At 33.1% G+C, this 17,282-nt stretch overlaps 1 protein-coding gene across 1 annotated transcript; it reads left to right on the forward strand.

Annotated features, from left to right (window-relative positions):
• Nucleotides 1-12,625: 12,625 nt before the first annotated feature.
• On the forward strand, nucleotides 12,626-16,636 carry LOC131851093 (uncharacterized). The gene is made up of 4 exons (XM_059201521.1): nucleotides 12,626-12,699; nucleotides 14,623-14,828; nucleotides 15,332-15,437; nucleotides 15,942-16,636. The coding sequence occupies exons 2-4, from the start codon at nucleotides 14,627-14,629 to the stop codon at nucleotides 16,426-16,428; spliced, it is 795 nt and encodes a 264-aa protein (XP_059057504.1). The 5' UTR covers nucleotides 12,626-12,699; nucleotides 14,623-14,626; the 3' UTR covers nucleotides 16,429-16,636.
• Nucleotides 16,637-17,282: the final 646 nt, after the last annotated feature.

A 17,282-nucleotide genomic window follows, 5' to 3' on the forward strand; every position in this document is an offset into this window, starting at 1 on the left:
TAATGTATAATATGTCTGCCACTTAATCCTATACCAGGGTCACTAGTTTTGGGAAAAGTTTCTTTCTTTACCACACGATAGACTCGGCACCCGCACGGTGGATCCTTAGAATGCTAAGAAGTTCCTCTGTCTCTTAAAATATAATATAAATTACTAATTTTATTGGTGAAAAAATATACATTACCGCGATATATTTTGATTTTGAAAGTCATATGTTATATGGAGAAAAAAAAGATGGATGTGCGCTCTGCTCTAATCAATAATCTCTTTCGATATCGCATTTTGTTGCTGCTTTCTTTACGCGATGAAAGGAAAAGTAATGAAGTATAATCTAAATATTATATATTTAGAAGTATTAAATTATTCATTCTTTTGAAGAATTCGTTAACGACAATAATGTTTTTACTTTAAATCTTAAAATCCATAGCACTGCCTATATTATCTGATTACACTAATAATGAGTGCGTAGCGATTTCTATGTTGATTATCGCATGCCTCTTACTTGTTATACTGTAATTATTATTAAAAAAAACATCTATTCAAAAGAGCAACACACAAGTTTCTTGCTCATTCTTCTTGTGATGAATCTGCATTCCGAATGAATGGTAGAATGAAAATATGACTATTCATAAGTGCTTGTATTCATGAGTTTAATTGAATAAAGATTATTTCTATTTCTATTAGAATATTCAATTATTCACACACAAAAGTATTTTATAAGAGGCGGATTTAATGCCCGATGGTATTCTCTACCAGTCAACCTTCGCACAGAACAGATAATACGAGAAAAATACAATCTAAGAAAAGATATCATTCAATTTTAATACATGAATAACATGAATAATTACATGTTCTCTATTTTTATAATAGAGATTTTTGTTTGAAATTTCTAACATACCAATTTAAATGTATGGAACGTCTAATATTAGGTTTAAATCATATGAAGTTAGACTACATAAAAAATTGCGTGCATATTTGTTTTGTTACCGGTGTTTGTTTAAACAAAGGGTCAGTCTACATAATACCCAGTATTTTTGTGTCGCCAATAATTTAACGTCACCCTTTGGGTGGAAGCAGAGCAGTAAACCACGAGACTATGACGAGAAAAATTTCAAAACACATTATTTGGGATTGAATACATTCATATGAACCGACGATCTGGTCAAGATCGCTGGAAGGCATTAGGTGCGAGCAGTGCAGGACCGATCGTCGTGAAGATCCTTTGTTCAGCAGTGGACGTTTTCCGGCCTGAGATGATGATATTCATATGCTAAACTACATTTATAAAAAGGAACAATAAACGTTTCACCTCTTTTTTACAACATTCAAAGGTCTAATTTAATGCTAACATATACGTAAGACATATAGACAATCGTAGAAAGACCGATATAACCCTGAAATAACCGAGCATCGATATCAAGCGCACGCGAGTACAGAATACATTATGACCTATGACGTCACGACGGCTGACAATCCATCGGATCATTAATCATTAGCAGTTCTGGCCTTGGCTCCATTCCGCCGCCCCTGACAGTAACTTTTTTTTCACTTCGCTTCGTTTTTTGTAGATGATAATGGAATGGTGCACCCGCCTGCGCTAACGAGGCACCAATGGTGGATGATAAGATGTGCATGAGGTCAGATCAGTTAGCTCATCATGGTAAAGTCACTATGAATTTACCACGATGGGTGTCAGGGGTACCGCGTGGAGGTCTACCTGACTTGGTACATTGCTAACAATGGGGTTATTAGTCCATATTACTAACAATCCCCCTACTTCGCTCCGTTCCGCTGGAGCAAACTTCTAACACTCTTTTGCTCATTTTTTATTAACGTTCCATTTTAAATATTGGACACTAATTCCCTTGGCTGTGCTCTTGTAAAAGCCCTAACCATTAGAGGGTTGCTTATTTATATTTATAAAGAGAAATGTATAGTTACATATGTTTTTTTATATAACAGAAACAATATCTTCATACATACGTGAATCTAGAACTTTGTGCCCTTTATACAAAAATTGCGGGGACGGAGAAGTATGAATTTTCGCACATTTATAGTTTATATATAGAGAGAAGGAGTGTAGAATAATATTTGCTCAAAATTATGCATAAAAAATATATTAAATTAAAAAAAACACATCAATCATGTATTTGACACACACACGCATATATACTCCTTCGTTAAAGTGTGTTGTTAAATTGAGAATAAATTAATGTTGTTTATCTATAATTAAATTAGTCTATAGTCTTACTAAATATCAAATATAACTATAATTTAAATTAATTATGGTCAAATTATAACTCTTGAGCGATCACTAGTACAAAAAACGACATCAATTGTTGATGTCGTTTTTTGTACTAGCCAAAAAATCAAACAAGATAGAGCATATACTATCGGTATTAGACAACCATTAGATATATTTAAATACATAAATAATACACATAGATAATATACTTTAAAGAAAATACATAAAATACATAAACAAATAGCACAAGCACTATAAGACAATTAATCAAATGAAATAAAAAAAATTTTTATTCATGTATAGACCTACATGAACAGACTCTTATAATGATTTTAAAACTCATGTGTGATTTAAAACACATGTATAATATATGTACTTAATTAAATAATTATACACATTCTGAGTCGGCACCTTGCACGTGACACCGCTGGTGTTTCAGGCGTCCATGGACTACGGTGATCATTTACCATCCGATGGGCTAGATATTCGTATTAGGGTATATATCTTGATCACTTTTTTTTATAAGCTATATACAAGAATATGTATACACTAACATATTATGTATAATTAAGTAACTGACCCTAAAAAAAAATACAACCTTAAAAAAAGTTCTTCAACTAAGTCTAATACTGATATATTCATGTGTCAAAATGTTTGTATTATACGACAAATGAACCCGTAACTATCAAAAAGTGAATCAGTAAACCGCTATCTACGGGCTATAGGTTCCAATTAATTCCGTTTCAATTAACAAACTATGATCAGAACTGCCGTAAGCTCTTTGTTTATTTATATTTAATTTACTAAGTAACTGAATCGTTGAAACGGTGCTTGTAAAATCAATCATTAAATATTCACTGCGTCTTTACATTTATTATGACTAACACAAGTATAAATAACAAACCCTTAGAGGATTTTATTTCGTGTACTGAAAACTAGGTGCCCCTCCGATCGATCCCCCATCCAATTCAAACGGGGAGCGAAATTACGACGGCCTGACCCGAGGTTCGAACCCCTAGTGGTGCCCTCAGACTGACGTCGTATCCATCAGGCAGGAGCTGGCCTTCAGCCGCTCCATAAGTCCTTCCGCAGGTTTAGAGTGCCATCTGCACTCGCCCCCTAACGTCCGGTGAAGCTGTAAAGGCCAGCTTCGGCCAACAGCATTAGAGTAGTCGGGAAATAAAAAAAACTGAAAACTAGGTATGGTTACCTAATCGATAAAGTCCTGAAACTTTCACAATTTTTTTATGGTAATGGAATGGCAAACAAGCTAATTTCGCACTTAATGGTAAGTGGTACCGTCGCCTGTATATATGAACAGCAGCACGGACATACGTCATCGTATGACGTCCATGGTATCCCTCATGCGTGCCATATAGTTACGTGAAAAATGTATCGATTATGCAAAAATCGGTAAATTTTCTATAAATACTCGATTTTCTCGATTACATTTAAATAATCTAAAAAATAAATTTACCGATCATAGATTTTTTTAAAGACAATGTTTTTCATTTATATTTTCAAACTGGCCAACCAATCCATAAAACAAATGGTATCAAAAAAGAACTACATGTGTTCTTGTTATTTTTTTAGAAAAAATTGGAGGCCATGGAGCCTAAAAAATTGCGTTGTGAGATAATAATGAACCATGGAAAAAAATGTTATTAAAATTATTCTTCAAGTCTAATCGATTTTTACACAGAATGTCACAACCATATTCCCATTCCATAAAAACCATACATACAAACTTGTTTTACGTAGTTTTTCAAAGTTTACCTCGGTACCTGTGTAAAATTTATTCATCGAAATTTTCAATTATCATTTATACAATATATACGACCTTAGTAACATATTGATGACTTAGTTATTAAGAAGTGATCAATATATTCGTTTTAATTATAATAAAATAATTAAATCCAATATATTGATCACTTATTGATTGATTTAATTATATTTTTGTTCATTATCAAGGTGGGCTAACTGACCAGACTTCATGCTCATTTTATACCGTTAGCGCAGGCGGATGCACCATTTCATTATGATCCATAAAAAAAAAAATATTAACTTTTCGTAGGCTGAACTCTTCAGCTACGATACCGCGTAGCGACGTAGCACGTCAGCTACGCTCTGTAGCACGCGAAATCAATACGCATTTCATTTATCGTAGTGACATCAGATACTTATTATTAATAATTTATATATATTTAACAATTGTAAATATCCATATTTACCAATTTTATATACCTCTATTTACCATAAATTTATACGTATTAAAAACCGTTTAACTATGTTAATAATGTGTTCTAAACGTGAAAGTTTCAAAACAAGTAATATATTGGCTAAGTAGTTACTGGAAAATAGAGCCATCAGAAGAGTTCAGACCAACATTTTATTTGTATTGTAAGTAATTAGATAGATAATTATAACCAACTTCAAAAAAGCAGGTTCTCGACTAACCATGTCTTTGTATTTTACGTGATCGATTATTAATTAGCGGTGTACGATGATTATTTTTATAAAGTATAATTATTAGCTGATTAAAGAAAGTATATTCTGAATGTGATGTTACTAAGCATTATTAATTTAATGCGAACGCCATAATTCCAGAACAACAATGAGATATCTAATTAGAAAAGAAATTAATATAGAAATCCAGTCTTTTGTTCTTATTTATTTTTATTTTTAAATAAATAAAGTATAATAAAGTATCAATATATATACATATCTGATAACATAATAAATCAATATGATACTTATAAGTAGATAGCTATCTGTACAGTGCCGTTTACATAAATAATATATTCATGTGAATAATAGTATTATTTATTGTTGTATATACTTTTAAAAAGTTATAATTTATTTGCAATTTAACTGTTTAATTGTATGAACAGAAACTACAGAGTAGAAACTATTATTTAAGTTGATAAGTAAGTTAATCATAAAGTAGGTATTACAAGTATGCATAGTAATAACTTCAAGGTCAATAGTACCTTTAATAAATAGGCCCTTTTCTTATTATAAATAATATATATTTGTACCTTACATTCCTAATAATATATTCAAATAACAAATATTAACAAACTTTACAAAAACATTAAGAACTAAACTTACCGATCGCGTAATTAGAACTTCTTGGAGTAATTAAAAGCTGTATACGTTTATTTGTCTATGACCTTAAAAACATAACTGAAAAAAGTAAGCGATCAAACGAAACGATGTTCGCGCCGTTTTCCCGCGTTCTCTGACGTCCGTCCCGATGGTGGCGAGAGCGGAATCTAACATGGCTTTATGTTCCCTCAACGCCGAAGAGGCTGTTCATATAAATCCTCTTTAGACGGTACGACGGTTACAATACGTTGCGTCTCCACTTAAAAAAAAACTAGAAAATGGCTAATAGCAAAATCAAATCGCCGGTACCAAAAGAAGAAAAAATACTTCGAAAGGTAAACATACTAGCTAGTACTAGGATGTATGTAGTTTTTTTATATGGATGATAATATAATAGTGCACCTGCCTACGCTAATGGTATACATTAATAGAGCACCAGTGGAGGATCATACATGAGCATGACATGGTCGACACTAATTAGGTATTATCGGTGCTTATTAACAATCTCTCTCTGAGTTTGTATTTTAAGAATATGTGTAGCACCATTTCGTAAAATTCAATACAATGCGCATATATTAATATACCTAAAGCCTAAGCTATTATTCCTCTGTTCTCTTATTTTTAATTCTCTGAAAGCTAGCACCTTGACGAGCGAAATAAATAAAAAACGTACCCTTGCAGATTGTTAATCAATATGTTATTAAATTACATGAATTCTAATTCATTGCCGAACACTACGATTAATTAAAACATTACACTTAAATATTTTCAGACCATGTATAAATAGATTTCATCATATGAACTGCAGGTAAAAAAATTGAAGATCTCTTGTGAATTATACTACTTGCATACCGAAACCCCTTACTTATTTAACTTATAATAAATGATCTATTCCATAGACATAAACTGAAATATGATGCAAAGAGAGGTTACATTTATAAACCTATTGGTTTAATATTTCCTAGAATTCAATTAGAAAATAATCTGACAGAATCGTATAATCTAAATCAACCAATGCACTGTCTATCAATGGCTGTACAACGCCGAGCCTGCGCATTTGGCGCGAAAGTAGCCGCCATGACACTTTATCAATGGAGCAGCCATGTTGTTGACGTCATTATGGCGGTTTTATGTAATGTTTGTTTTTATTTAAGTAGATAAGTAAGTATAGAGCAAATTTATGGTAGCGTGTCTAAGACAAATTCTTAATACACGCTTGATTATATAAAAGTAATAGACTTTCATTTTTCACCTTCAACCTTCAAGAAATATGGGGTCCAAGACAGGCATTATAATTTAAAATTAATGCATAGTTTTTACTGAATAGTCGAATAAAAATAATAATTTTATAAAACTATTCAAGATTTGAACTTTTCTGTCTAGAGATGCTATTCATACGAAAGTTTGTCAGTATGTCAGTTTTTTTTTTAATCTAAATATATAATCTTTCTACAGTATAGCTAATATCCCACAGTAACCATATTTATTCTAATTACATTACTCTCTACACTCTATACTCTATACTCTTGCTCTATCTACGTCTTACGTGACTTGCTGTAACTACATCCATACCTACGTATATTTTATATATAGGTCTGTATATTGGAAGAAAGTAGGTTGATACATAAATTTCCGTACATCTAAGTTATGTAAACAATACAAAGTATCTAAGGAAACATAATACTAATTTCACAGAGTTCATTTATTTTATCTATAACATAATTAAAGCATAATGTTATGGGTAACTTTAGATTAATGAATAGAAAACTCTTCATTCATTACTTATTTAAAAAGGTCGTTAGTTCAAATAATGGACATAAGAATGGAATAATATTAAACTGAAGAGATATATATTATTCATAGATAAAAAATTTTGACAATTTACAATATTAAACTGACATAAATAGAAATATTAACGTATATAACTATTATATAAAGTTTAGACCAAAAACAATTCTGATCATCGAGTAAAAAGTACGAGGAAATACACGGTTATAATTTTTTTAATCAAATTTTTCTGCTTAGGAAAAGGCTAAAGGACTAAGCCGATACAGCCATTATCTTCGCTACTATAATACACAGTAATCTTATGACAGACCTGCGATACAAGGGGATGAAACCTCTTAATCTGAAGCGGCTGAAGGTTTTACAAATAAAGTAGGTGGTTCACCTTTTCTTCTTTTATGCAAGACTGTACCAGTCGATGGAAGTTCAAACAAATCTTTCCGGTTTTGGTCGTTGGTTTGGTATTCAATGACGTCACCACTTTCTTTTGATGACGTCATACTGCAGCTGGGCGTAATCTGCGCACATATTTATGTGTGAAAAAAACGCATGTGCATTACAACTGACGGGGAAACGGTAGGAGGTAGCGGAATGCATTCTGTTATATTATTTAACTCAATGACGTGACCACTTTCTTTTGATGACTTCACACTGCAGCTGGACGGAATCTACATACATATTTATATGAGAAAAGACGCACGTGCATTACAAGCTACGGTGCGACGGTAGGAGATAGTGGTGTAAAAGCTAGTATTAATATATGTAAACCTATTTTATAGAGTGTCTAAAATTAAAATAAAATTATGATAATCTTTTACTACGGCAATTGTAAGTAGCTATGACGTGGTCTAGTGTTTTGAGTAGTCATGCTCACTAACTGTCCAGTCTTGTGGCGGCGTGGTGGACCAGGTCATTGAGCTCCCTAAAATATGGTTGAGCGCAGTGATGGCTGGCTCATCCGTCATACTCGTGAACGGGTGCTGCTTGTAGGTACTGGTCTGCTCTAATCACATGACTGATTTCCTCTTCCTTTTTGCCAGTTGGTTGTATATTCAATATTTTTTCTATTTCAGTATTTAATTGAATTAGTGCTAATTGGTAGTTTATATACACACAGTTAAATTTAAAAATTTAAAGTAAGAATAAAATTATTTAAAAGAGCAACACGCAAGTTTCTTGCTCGTTCTTCTCGTCGTGATGAGACAGCTTTCCGAATGAGCGGTAGTTTAAATTCAAAAGTGCTTAAAAATGATTTTATTTGAATTTCTATTCTATTCTATTCTACATAGAAAATTGTTATCGCCAATCCAAATCGCCGAGAGGAAGGGATTATTAATAAAAGGGAATATTAACCCCATTACTAACATTTTACCATGTTGACCTTCACGCGGTTCCTTCTGGAAACCATTGTGTTAAATTACTGGTGAATTTACCACGATGCTAACTGCTCGGACTTATCATCCTTCACTGATGCTCCGTCAGCAGTAGCAGCCGGAGCAGTAAACCGTTAGTGCAGGCGGTTTCACCATTCCATTATCATATATAATACAATGACCACTTATCTTAAAGTATCAACTTGTTTATCATTCCAATTACATAAAAAAATGCTATATTATACCATCACACTACCCACTAGAAACTAAAATAGCATCCTGATCATCTCAATGAATGGCGGTCGCTACCGTGCGGTTTTCTAGAAACATTTGGCCACGAACAACCACATTGTGGAATCACCTTCCAGTAGTGCTATTTGCGAACTGATACGATATTGAAACCTTCAATAAAAGAGATTGTTAATTCTTAAATGTCCGGCTATAGGTACTAACTGATGCAAATACTACACGCGGTTCCCCCTGGAAACCATCGTGTTAAATTACTGGTGAATTTGCTATGATGGGCAAACTGACCTGAACTCATACCCATCCTATCATCCTGCACTTGTGTCCCGCCAGCTTATACAAGTCGCGCAGGCTTGTGCACCATTCCATTATCATCCAAAAATCGCCGAAGCAAAAAGAAATAAACCTTTTAATAAAATATGGGCGTAATTGATGCTACACGATGTAGAGTTTAGGATGGTTTGAATAAATAACAAAATGTTGCTACTTTATTTAAATGTAGCATGTATAATTTTGTGATGATAATTAGTAGACTCTTGTTAAGGTCTTCTTAATAAAAACAATTAAATTGATAGGCTTGTGTATTCCTTTTCACATCATAGTCCCGTGACAAGATAACGAAAGTGTTGCCGTATTACAAAATTAAAATTATTCAAATAAAATGATGGGGTTTCCAACAAGTAAACATAAAAATATAAATGTAGTAAAGTTTTCTACATCTACAACGTAGTGGTAGATCTTTCTTTAACCATATACATAGATCATGTTTTACGTATTTTTACTAGCATTACCTATTAAAATGCCTACATTACTCAATACTACATTACTCCTTTGACGACCTGGCTCGTCTAACAGTTGAGATCACCGCTTTACTTCCAATGGTTGAGGATTTGATTTCTCACACGATGCAAACATTTGTATTCAAAAGTATGATTGTTTGCAACTGTCTAGGTGTTTTTATGTATGTTTTAAAAGAAGCGTATTTAAATATCAGTACTAGAGTACTGTAGGTGCTAGAGCACCAATAAAACAAGCTCTACTTAACTTGAAACTAGAGTGCGCTGTGTAAATTGTCCAGTATTATTATTTTTATTTAAAAACAATCAAGACAAATATATAATTCCAGGACTAAGCAGAAAACAGACAGAAAACAGCGACTTATATAGTTTTATTCTAAACTATTACATTTTAGACGGCCTAGCGGTTTAGCACTTTGCTTTACTTCCTTAGGTCGCGGGTTCGATTCCTCGCACGGCACAAACATTTGTATTCATGGGTATGATTATTTGTACCGGTCTGGTTGTTTTTAATGTATATTATGTATGCATTTACAAAAAAAGGATCTATGTATTTGTATCAGTTGTTTAGTACCCATAACACAAGCTCTGCTTAGCTTGGGAGTAGATAGCGCTGTATGATTTATCCTGAAATATTATTAAATTATATTCTATTCATATTTAAAAATCTTGACTTCAAATTTTATCTTTATCATATCTACTAAAGTGTTCCAATGAACTCGTAGTAATTTTTAGTATCTACAACCTAAAAGGTCGAAGAATATTCTACTTGAAATGTGAATTTAAAATTAAATAATATCATATCTTTCAATTTAGAATATTCATATCTTTGAACATTTTTAATACTATAAAAAATGCTGTCCTGTGCCATCTACTACAATTTTTTTTATTTTAAATTAAAAAAAGAACGTAGACAGTTTAAGAAATTACGAAGACCTTCTGAAATTTGCAAAAAACTCAAATCAACAATCTGATGAGATAAGATTTTTTTATTTTTTTCGTATCTCTATACCATAGATAAATACTGGTATATATATTTAACGCATTATAAAAAGGAGCAGGTCAATTTTAACTGTTCTTTGAAACTATTAATAGATAATTTCAATAATTAAAACTATTACATTTTGATTTCTTACGTATTTGCTACGTGACTAAAAAAAGTTTAGTTTTTTATATAATCTTCATTGCACAGATAATACATTTTTTTAATAGATGATAATGGAATCGCTTTCGGTTTACGCTGGCGGGGCACCAGTGAAGGATAAGATGAGCATGAGGTTAGGTCAGTTAGCAGATCATGGTAAATTCGCCATGAATTTATCACGATGGTGTCCAGAGGTGACGTGGAGGTCGCCCTAACAGTACATTGTTAGTAATGTGTACTAGTATGTTACTAACGATCCCCTTCCCTCCACAGAAATTATACATTAATAATATAACTTAGAGACAATGTGAGCAAAGGTGGACTTATCTCTAGAAGAGATCTCATCCAGCAACCCAAAACAGTGGCATAGGTGGTTTTGAGTGGGTAATAATTATTGCAAAAAAACTTATTATATTTACCTACACGTTTTTACACCACTTTTAGTGTTTCTATTTAGAACTATTAAGCATCGATTGTAGCATACGTACTGGCCATATAGTTTTATAATTGTAATTTCTAATAAGAATTTTAATACATATTATTGTATACGATTTAGTGTCTAATTAATAATTCTGATAGACAACAACAGGGATTATTGAGTCATATCCGACAATTAGCATTTTATAATATTATCATAATCTTGGTCGTAAACCATCATTAAGGTTGTAAATGAAAATCACCATAAATGATGTTTAATGAAGTACCTAACGTTACGTGTAGGTAATTTATTAAATTCCGACGAGATATTTTAATACCCAATCTACTGTACTCTTCAGCTTTAATATTATTACATACAAAGAAAAGAGACAGCTGTTGATTCTCAGTTCTATTGAAATTTTAACTCATACCCCTAATTTGGGGTCGCGAAATCGCTTCCCGCGCTTGCGCGAATCAATAGAGTACCCTGTACCACGACATCATTGTGTACGCCAGAAGTGAAAATATTACAATACACACATCTTCATAATATTTTCTATTATTTTCTAACTTACTTTTATATAAATATATTTCCTAATGAAATATTATAAGGTGGAATAATTTTATACTTTGTTTGTAATGAATACAATAAAAAAGTATTTAAACGATTTTTAAAGTTCATCCACCAATAAGAAGCCAATAATACAGATTATATCATATATAAAAAAGAAATCTCTACATAAAAGTAAGTAGTAAGTAAGTAAAATCGAGTTATGTAGATCGCTAATTTAATTGGTAATGTTATAATCGTATTATTATAAAGAACAAAAATTTTATTATTTATACGTTTGTAATAAATAAACTATAATATTACTTTACCGTACATTATTTTTAAAATTCTTTCATCTATAGAAACTAATTGGTGATTGGTGAGTAATATTACACGCAAGCAAAGCTTTTTCTTATGAATTTTATTTGTTTCTGTGTTGTTTTTAATTTCTCATTGGCTGATAATATTAACTACCTCAGCCGCGATTTGATACGGCACAAGTTTAAATTGTTTAATATGTCCCTCTGGAGGGGATGCTATATTACGACTATATAAATACATATATATTATATTTTATACTAGCTACTCGCCCCGGCTTCGCACAGGTGTACATGTATTATACATATGAACCTTCCTCTTGAATCACTCTATCTAGTAAAAAAACCGCTACTAAATCCGTTGCGTAGTTTTAAAGATTTAAGCATACATAGGGACGGACAGACAGCGACAGCGACTTTATTTTATACTATATAATGATGATACATTAGTTAATACCTAAATATATGAATCTTTTTTTATAATGTGATTTTGCATATTTTTATAGCTGTGGCACATATAGATATACGCAGTGTATAAAAAGCAGCAATGTATACTGTGGTATACAATTTCTTGTTTCTATACAAAGGGTTTGATAAATTCGTGGTAGGTTGGCACGCCTGCGCCCTGCATCCCTGGACCAAACGTAGCAAGTGTAACTCGAAACTCGATGTAAAGTGCAACCATTTTGTTATAAAAATCGTAAATAATATATTGAAGTAAGTTGCCGGTTATAATTCCACTACATTGTTGTTATTTTGGTATTTTATATTGTACTTCACGTATTTATTGTTGTTCTGTGTGTTTGTTTCATTGTGTGGATGTTGTAAAAAGTGTTGTGTAGGTAGGTTTTTATTTATCTACTAGCTGACCCAGCAAACACTGTTTTGGTATATATAATAATATCGCTATAAAAAAATAGGGGTTGATGTATGTATGTAGAAGAGTAAAAATTTTAATTGTATTTTGCAACGCAGAATCGTAATAAAATAAAATAAATTTTCTACAAAAAATATGAAAGAAAATATTTAAGTGTGTAGGTTGGACTCCATGGACAAATTGGCCTCTCATTCACAGCCAGGCTACTAACGTAGCCAGCCTATATTTAAGGGTGAACAAACCTCATCACAAGGGGGTACAAAAAATAGATGTTGGCTGATTGTCATACCTACCTGGTATCCACATTAAAATTAATAATAATCGGTAAAGCCGTTTTGGAGTTTGGTAACAAACACCGCGACTCGAGAATTGTATATATTAGATTTCATGTAATCATTTTGAGTTAAAAAAATTATGTTATTTACTTATTACCTATCGGAGCATTGTCGTCTCTATCAATTGTCATATTATTCGGCGTTCAGATATATTTGAGATGAAAACATAATGGGCTATTTTCCCAGTCATATAAAAAAAATTGCAATTTCGTTTATCGTTACATAGTGTAAAACAAAGTCGCTGTTGCTGTCTGTTCGTCCCTATGCATGCTTAAATAAATGCTACGCAACTGATTTTGAAACGGTTTTTTAATACATAGAGTGATTCAGGAGAAAGGTTTGTATGTATAATACATGTACACCCGGGCGAAGCCGGGGCGAGTAGCTAGTACTAGATAAGTGATACAAATACATTTTTTTTTCGTAAATACATATATTTTATGTAATACATAGGAAACCAGACCGATTCAAACAATCATATCTATTCATGAATACAAATATTTGTGCCGTGCGAGGAATTGAACCCGCAACCATCGGAATTAAGGCAGTGTGCTAAACCGCTAGACCATAGAGGAGTTATTTTACAAATATTATAGTACATGAACATGAAAATATCCTTCGTAATTAATCACTTTATAATCCCTACATCCGCTTTAAGTTTATTTATTAGGATTTTCTAATTTATAAGTCATACCTATAGACGCGTGATAGTAGTTAACGGTGTTTGCTTCATGAGAGAGTACATAGGTATAAATATAAATAGATAGCATAAAAAATGGATATCGGCCAGAATATTAATAGTAGTAGAAGTTGTGATGTTATTGATTGGAAGATGTGATGGTATTAAGTAAGGAAGGTATCAGTAGTGGAAAATAGTATAAACACCGATACGATGATGATAATAATAATAATATCTCTGAACAATTCACACAACGTTTATGCCACAATTGTGGCAATCAAGCAATCTAGTCGTAATCTAAACAGAGCTTGTGTTATGGATACTAAACAATTGATATAATACTTATTTTTTTTTGTAAAGACAAACAATCATACTCATGAATACATTTTTTTTAATAGAATAGAATAGAAATAATCTTTATTCAAATAAACTCATTATAAGCACTTTTGGTAATGTAATGACATAATTTTATATTAAATTGAATATGACTTAATTTGAATATTTGCATACCTCTAAGGGGTGCTGCATGTCATGTACTTTTATTAGTTAATAAGATCCGAAACTACCATGTAGCAAGCAAATAAATTAAATTATTATTATTATTATTATTATTGAATAGTCATATTTTGATTCTACCACTGGGGAATATATACATAATGTATAATAATAGTATATACATAATCTGCATGGAAAACATACTCTAATAATACTCATAATAACTCTAATAAATAAATAAATTTATATTTTAGCAGGATGACGTGCGGGTCAGAATGCCTGTCATTGGGCCCCCCGCCGGATTCGATCCTGCACATGCCACCGCCGCCCTTGCCAGCATTCTTGGCTAACGCAGCCAACTTGACACCGCCCTGCCGCGCCTCCAAGTGTCCCCCTCTACAGAACAACGAGGACAACTCACTATTCCCAGGAGTTGAATACCACGAGTTACCGAGGCATGGTAAGCTAGCCAGGCAGGAAATAATAACGTCAGTCTTTTTTTTTTAACTATTTTTATGTTGGCCAAAGGAGCTAAATCGGAATGGAGGCGTCCTTTCCGATTTATCTACTTTGCTACCAATGTTGTTAAAAAATAAATAGTTGATTACTTATAGTAGAAAATCGGCTTTTTACCACGATGGTCTAACTGATCTGACCTCATGTTCATCTTATCAACCACTGGTGCCCCGCCAGCGCAAACCGTTAGCGCAAGCAGGTGTACCATTCCATTTTCATTCATAAGAGTAGAAACGGCAAATCCACAAGCGCTGCATGCAGCGCTTTAATGCTAAAAAAAAGCGTGTATTTGGCATTGCGTGTAACAGCATATAACGCATCATCACTTAACATCAAGTGACATTGCGTTAAAACTCGCATAAATTTATATAAAAAAAAACACTTGGCGTTTATTGATTTTTAATCGAAAATTAAATTTCAAATTTAGAATTATGACAATACTTGCAGAGCCTGCCGGCGGTGATGACACTTGGTTCCTGGTGGTGATCACATGTTGCATCGCAGTACTGTGTATAGCCGCACTGCTTGCACTTTTCTTGCTAAAATGCAGAGAGTAAGTAACTCAATAATTTAAGTAGGTACTCACTATTATTGTACATACCAAATCGAGGTGCTCATTTTCTTTTAATGATATTTAAAATGTCTCGTATATCGTTTGTTTTTTATGTAATGTTTCCAAAATGTTTAATGTACAATAATAATAATAATAACCCTCAACAATTCACCGCCATTCGTCCCAAGATATGCAGAGCTTGTGTTATTGGTACTCATCATAATTGCATTGCCACTATTTCATTATTTGGGGTTGGCGCAATATATATATGTATTTTTTTAAATACATATATCATTCACATATGACATATACCCACACCAATACAAACACTAATGGTCATGAATACAAGTGTTTACATCGTGCGAGGAATCGAACCTGCGACAATCGGAAGTTAGATAAACTGCTGGACCGTCGATAGTAGTATTGCCATTATAAATAATACATTCAGTAATTTGTACAAGTTTAGAATTTCATTGTTAATAATCTAAAATTATACCTAAAAAGGTATTTCCTTCATAATAGGGCTAGAGGAGGCTGCAAAGGTAGCTCGGGGAAAGCCAGCGGCTCCAACGCTCTCTATGGGGGTGCTGCTCTCGACTCCAGGGTTTTATGGGCTGCTCTGACTCCACGAGGTACCCGTCACTTCATCGCAGACACGTACCCTCACGACGAAACCGAAGATCACCACTACGAATGCGTAGAACCACCTCTATACAAGCTGGGCCCGCCAGACGACTTGGCTATAACCCGTCACTTCAACGTGGAATACGAAGACCCTGCTCCCTTGATAGAAAACTACAATGATCGCACCGAGGAGTACTTCAGAAACGGAATGGAAACCCTGCGGAGAGGACGACCACTGGTTTCTTCGCCAACAAGGATTGAACGGCCAAATCTGCCGCCTCTAAACCTCCAGCCGCGTACGCTCCGGAGGGCGCCACACTCGCGGCGAGTGAGCGATGCCAACAATCCAGAGAAGTCGGCCATCTGAACCGAGAGTGGCGCGGTCTTTTCCGTCGCCGACTCAACCGATATCGATTACGATTGGACCTCTCTCGACAATTCGAACGTCGATCGTCTCGTTTGATCGAGGACTGTCTCTTCGTACCTATTTTAAACGTGTCCACAGAACGCCTGTCTTGACATTTTAGCTCAAATAGTATTGTAGATCGAACATATCTGTGTCAAGTTACGTCGAAACCATAATAAAAAAAAAAAAAAATTAAGTAAAATTTTTACAACTGGGAATATTAAAGTCAGAATCACACATTAGGATACAAAGCGCATTACGACAACTTGACAATGTACTTCCCAGTCTATCATTACTTTATTATATGTTGCTAATATTGAGTTACAATATGACATTATGTGGTTGAGTACTATATCCGGCTCAAAGGACCATTATATACATATACATGTACTTATAAGTGAATAGTGAAAAAGCTTCAATGAAGCTTTACAATGCATTAGCGTTGACGTACCTGCGTATTATTTAAGTCTAAAAAATACCACTATAAAAAATAATACTAATTTATTCAATTATTCATGTAAATATTTGTATTTCAATGACTTATTTTCAATTTTAGTTAGCAATAGTTATACTTATATATTTTAAGTACGACACCGCAGATAAATATTGTAGACTCATCTTAGACTCAGATAGGGTGTTGTTATCACAAAGAATAATACCGCAAAACCACTTTAAAAGCCAAATAATAGTTTTGTAAATACACTTTAGGCACTTAGTTTGTTTTAGTTTAGTCGCGTTGTGCAATTTATGCTAGTATATAATACGCAGTCTATATTAAAATCGTACAACTATAGAAATCAAAGTAAAATTCTAGT

The sequence above is a fragment of the Achroia grisella genome, unplaced genomic scaffold (assembly GCF_030625045.1).
Source record: "Achroia grisella isolate CSIRO2021 unplaced genomic scaffold, CSIRO_AGI_Agris_v1 utg780, whole genome shotgun sequence".
Lineage (NCBI taxonomy): Eukaryota > Metazoa > Arthropoda > Insecta > Lepidoptera > Pyralidae > Achroia > Achroia grisella.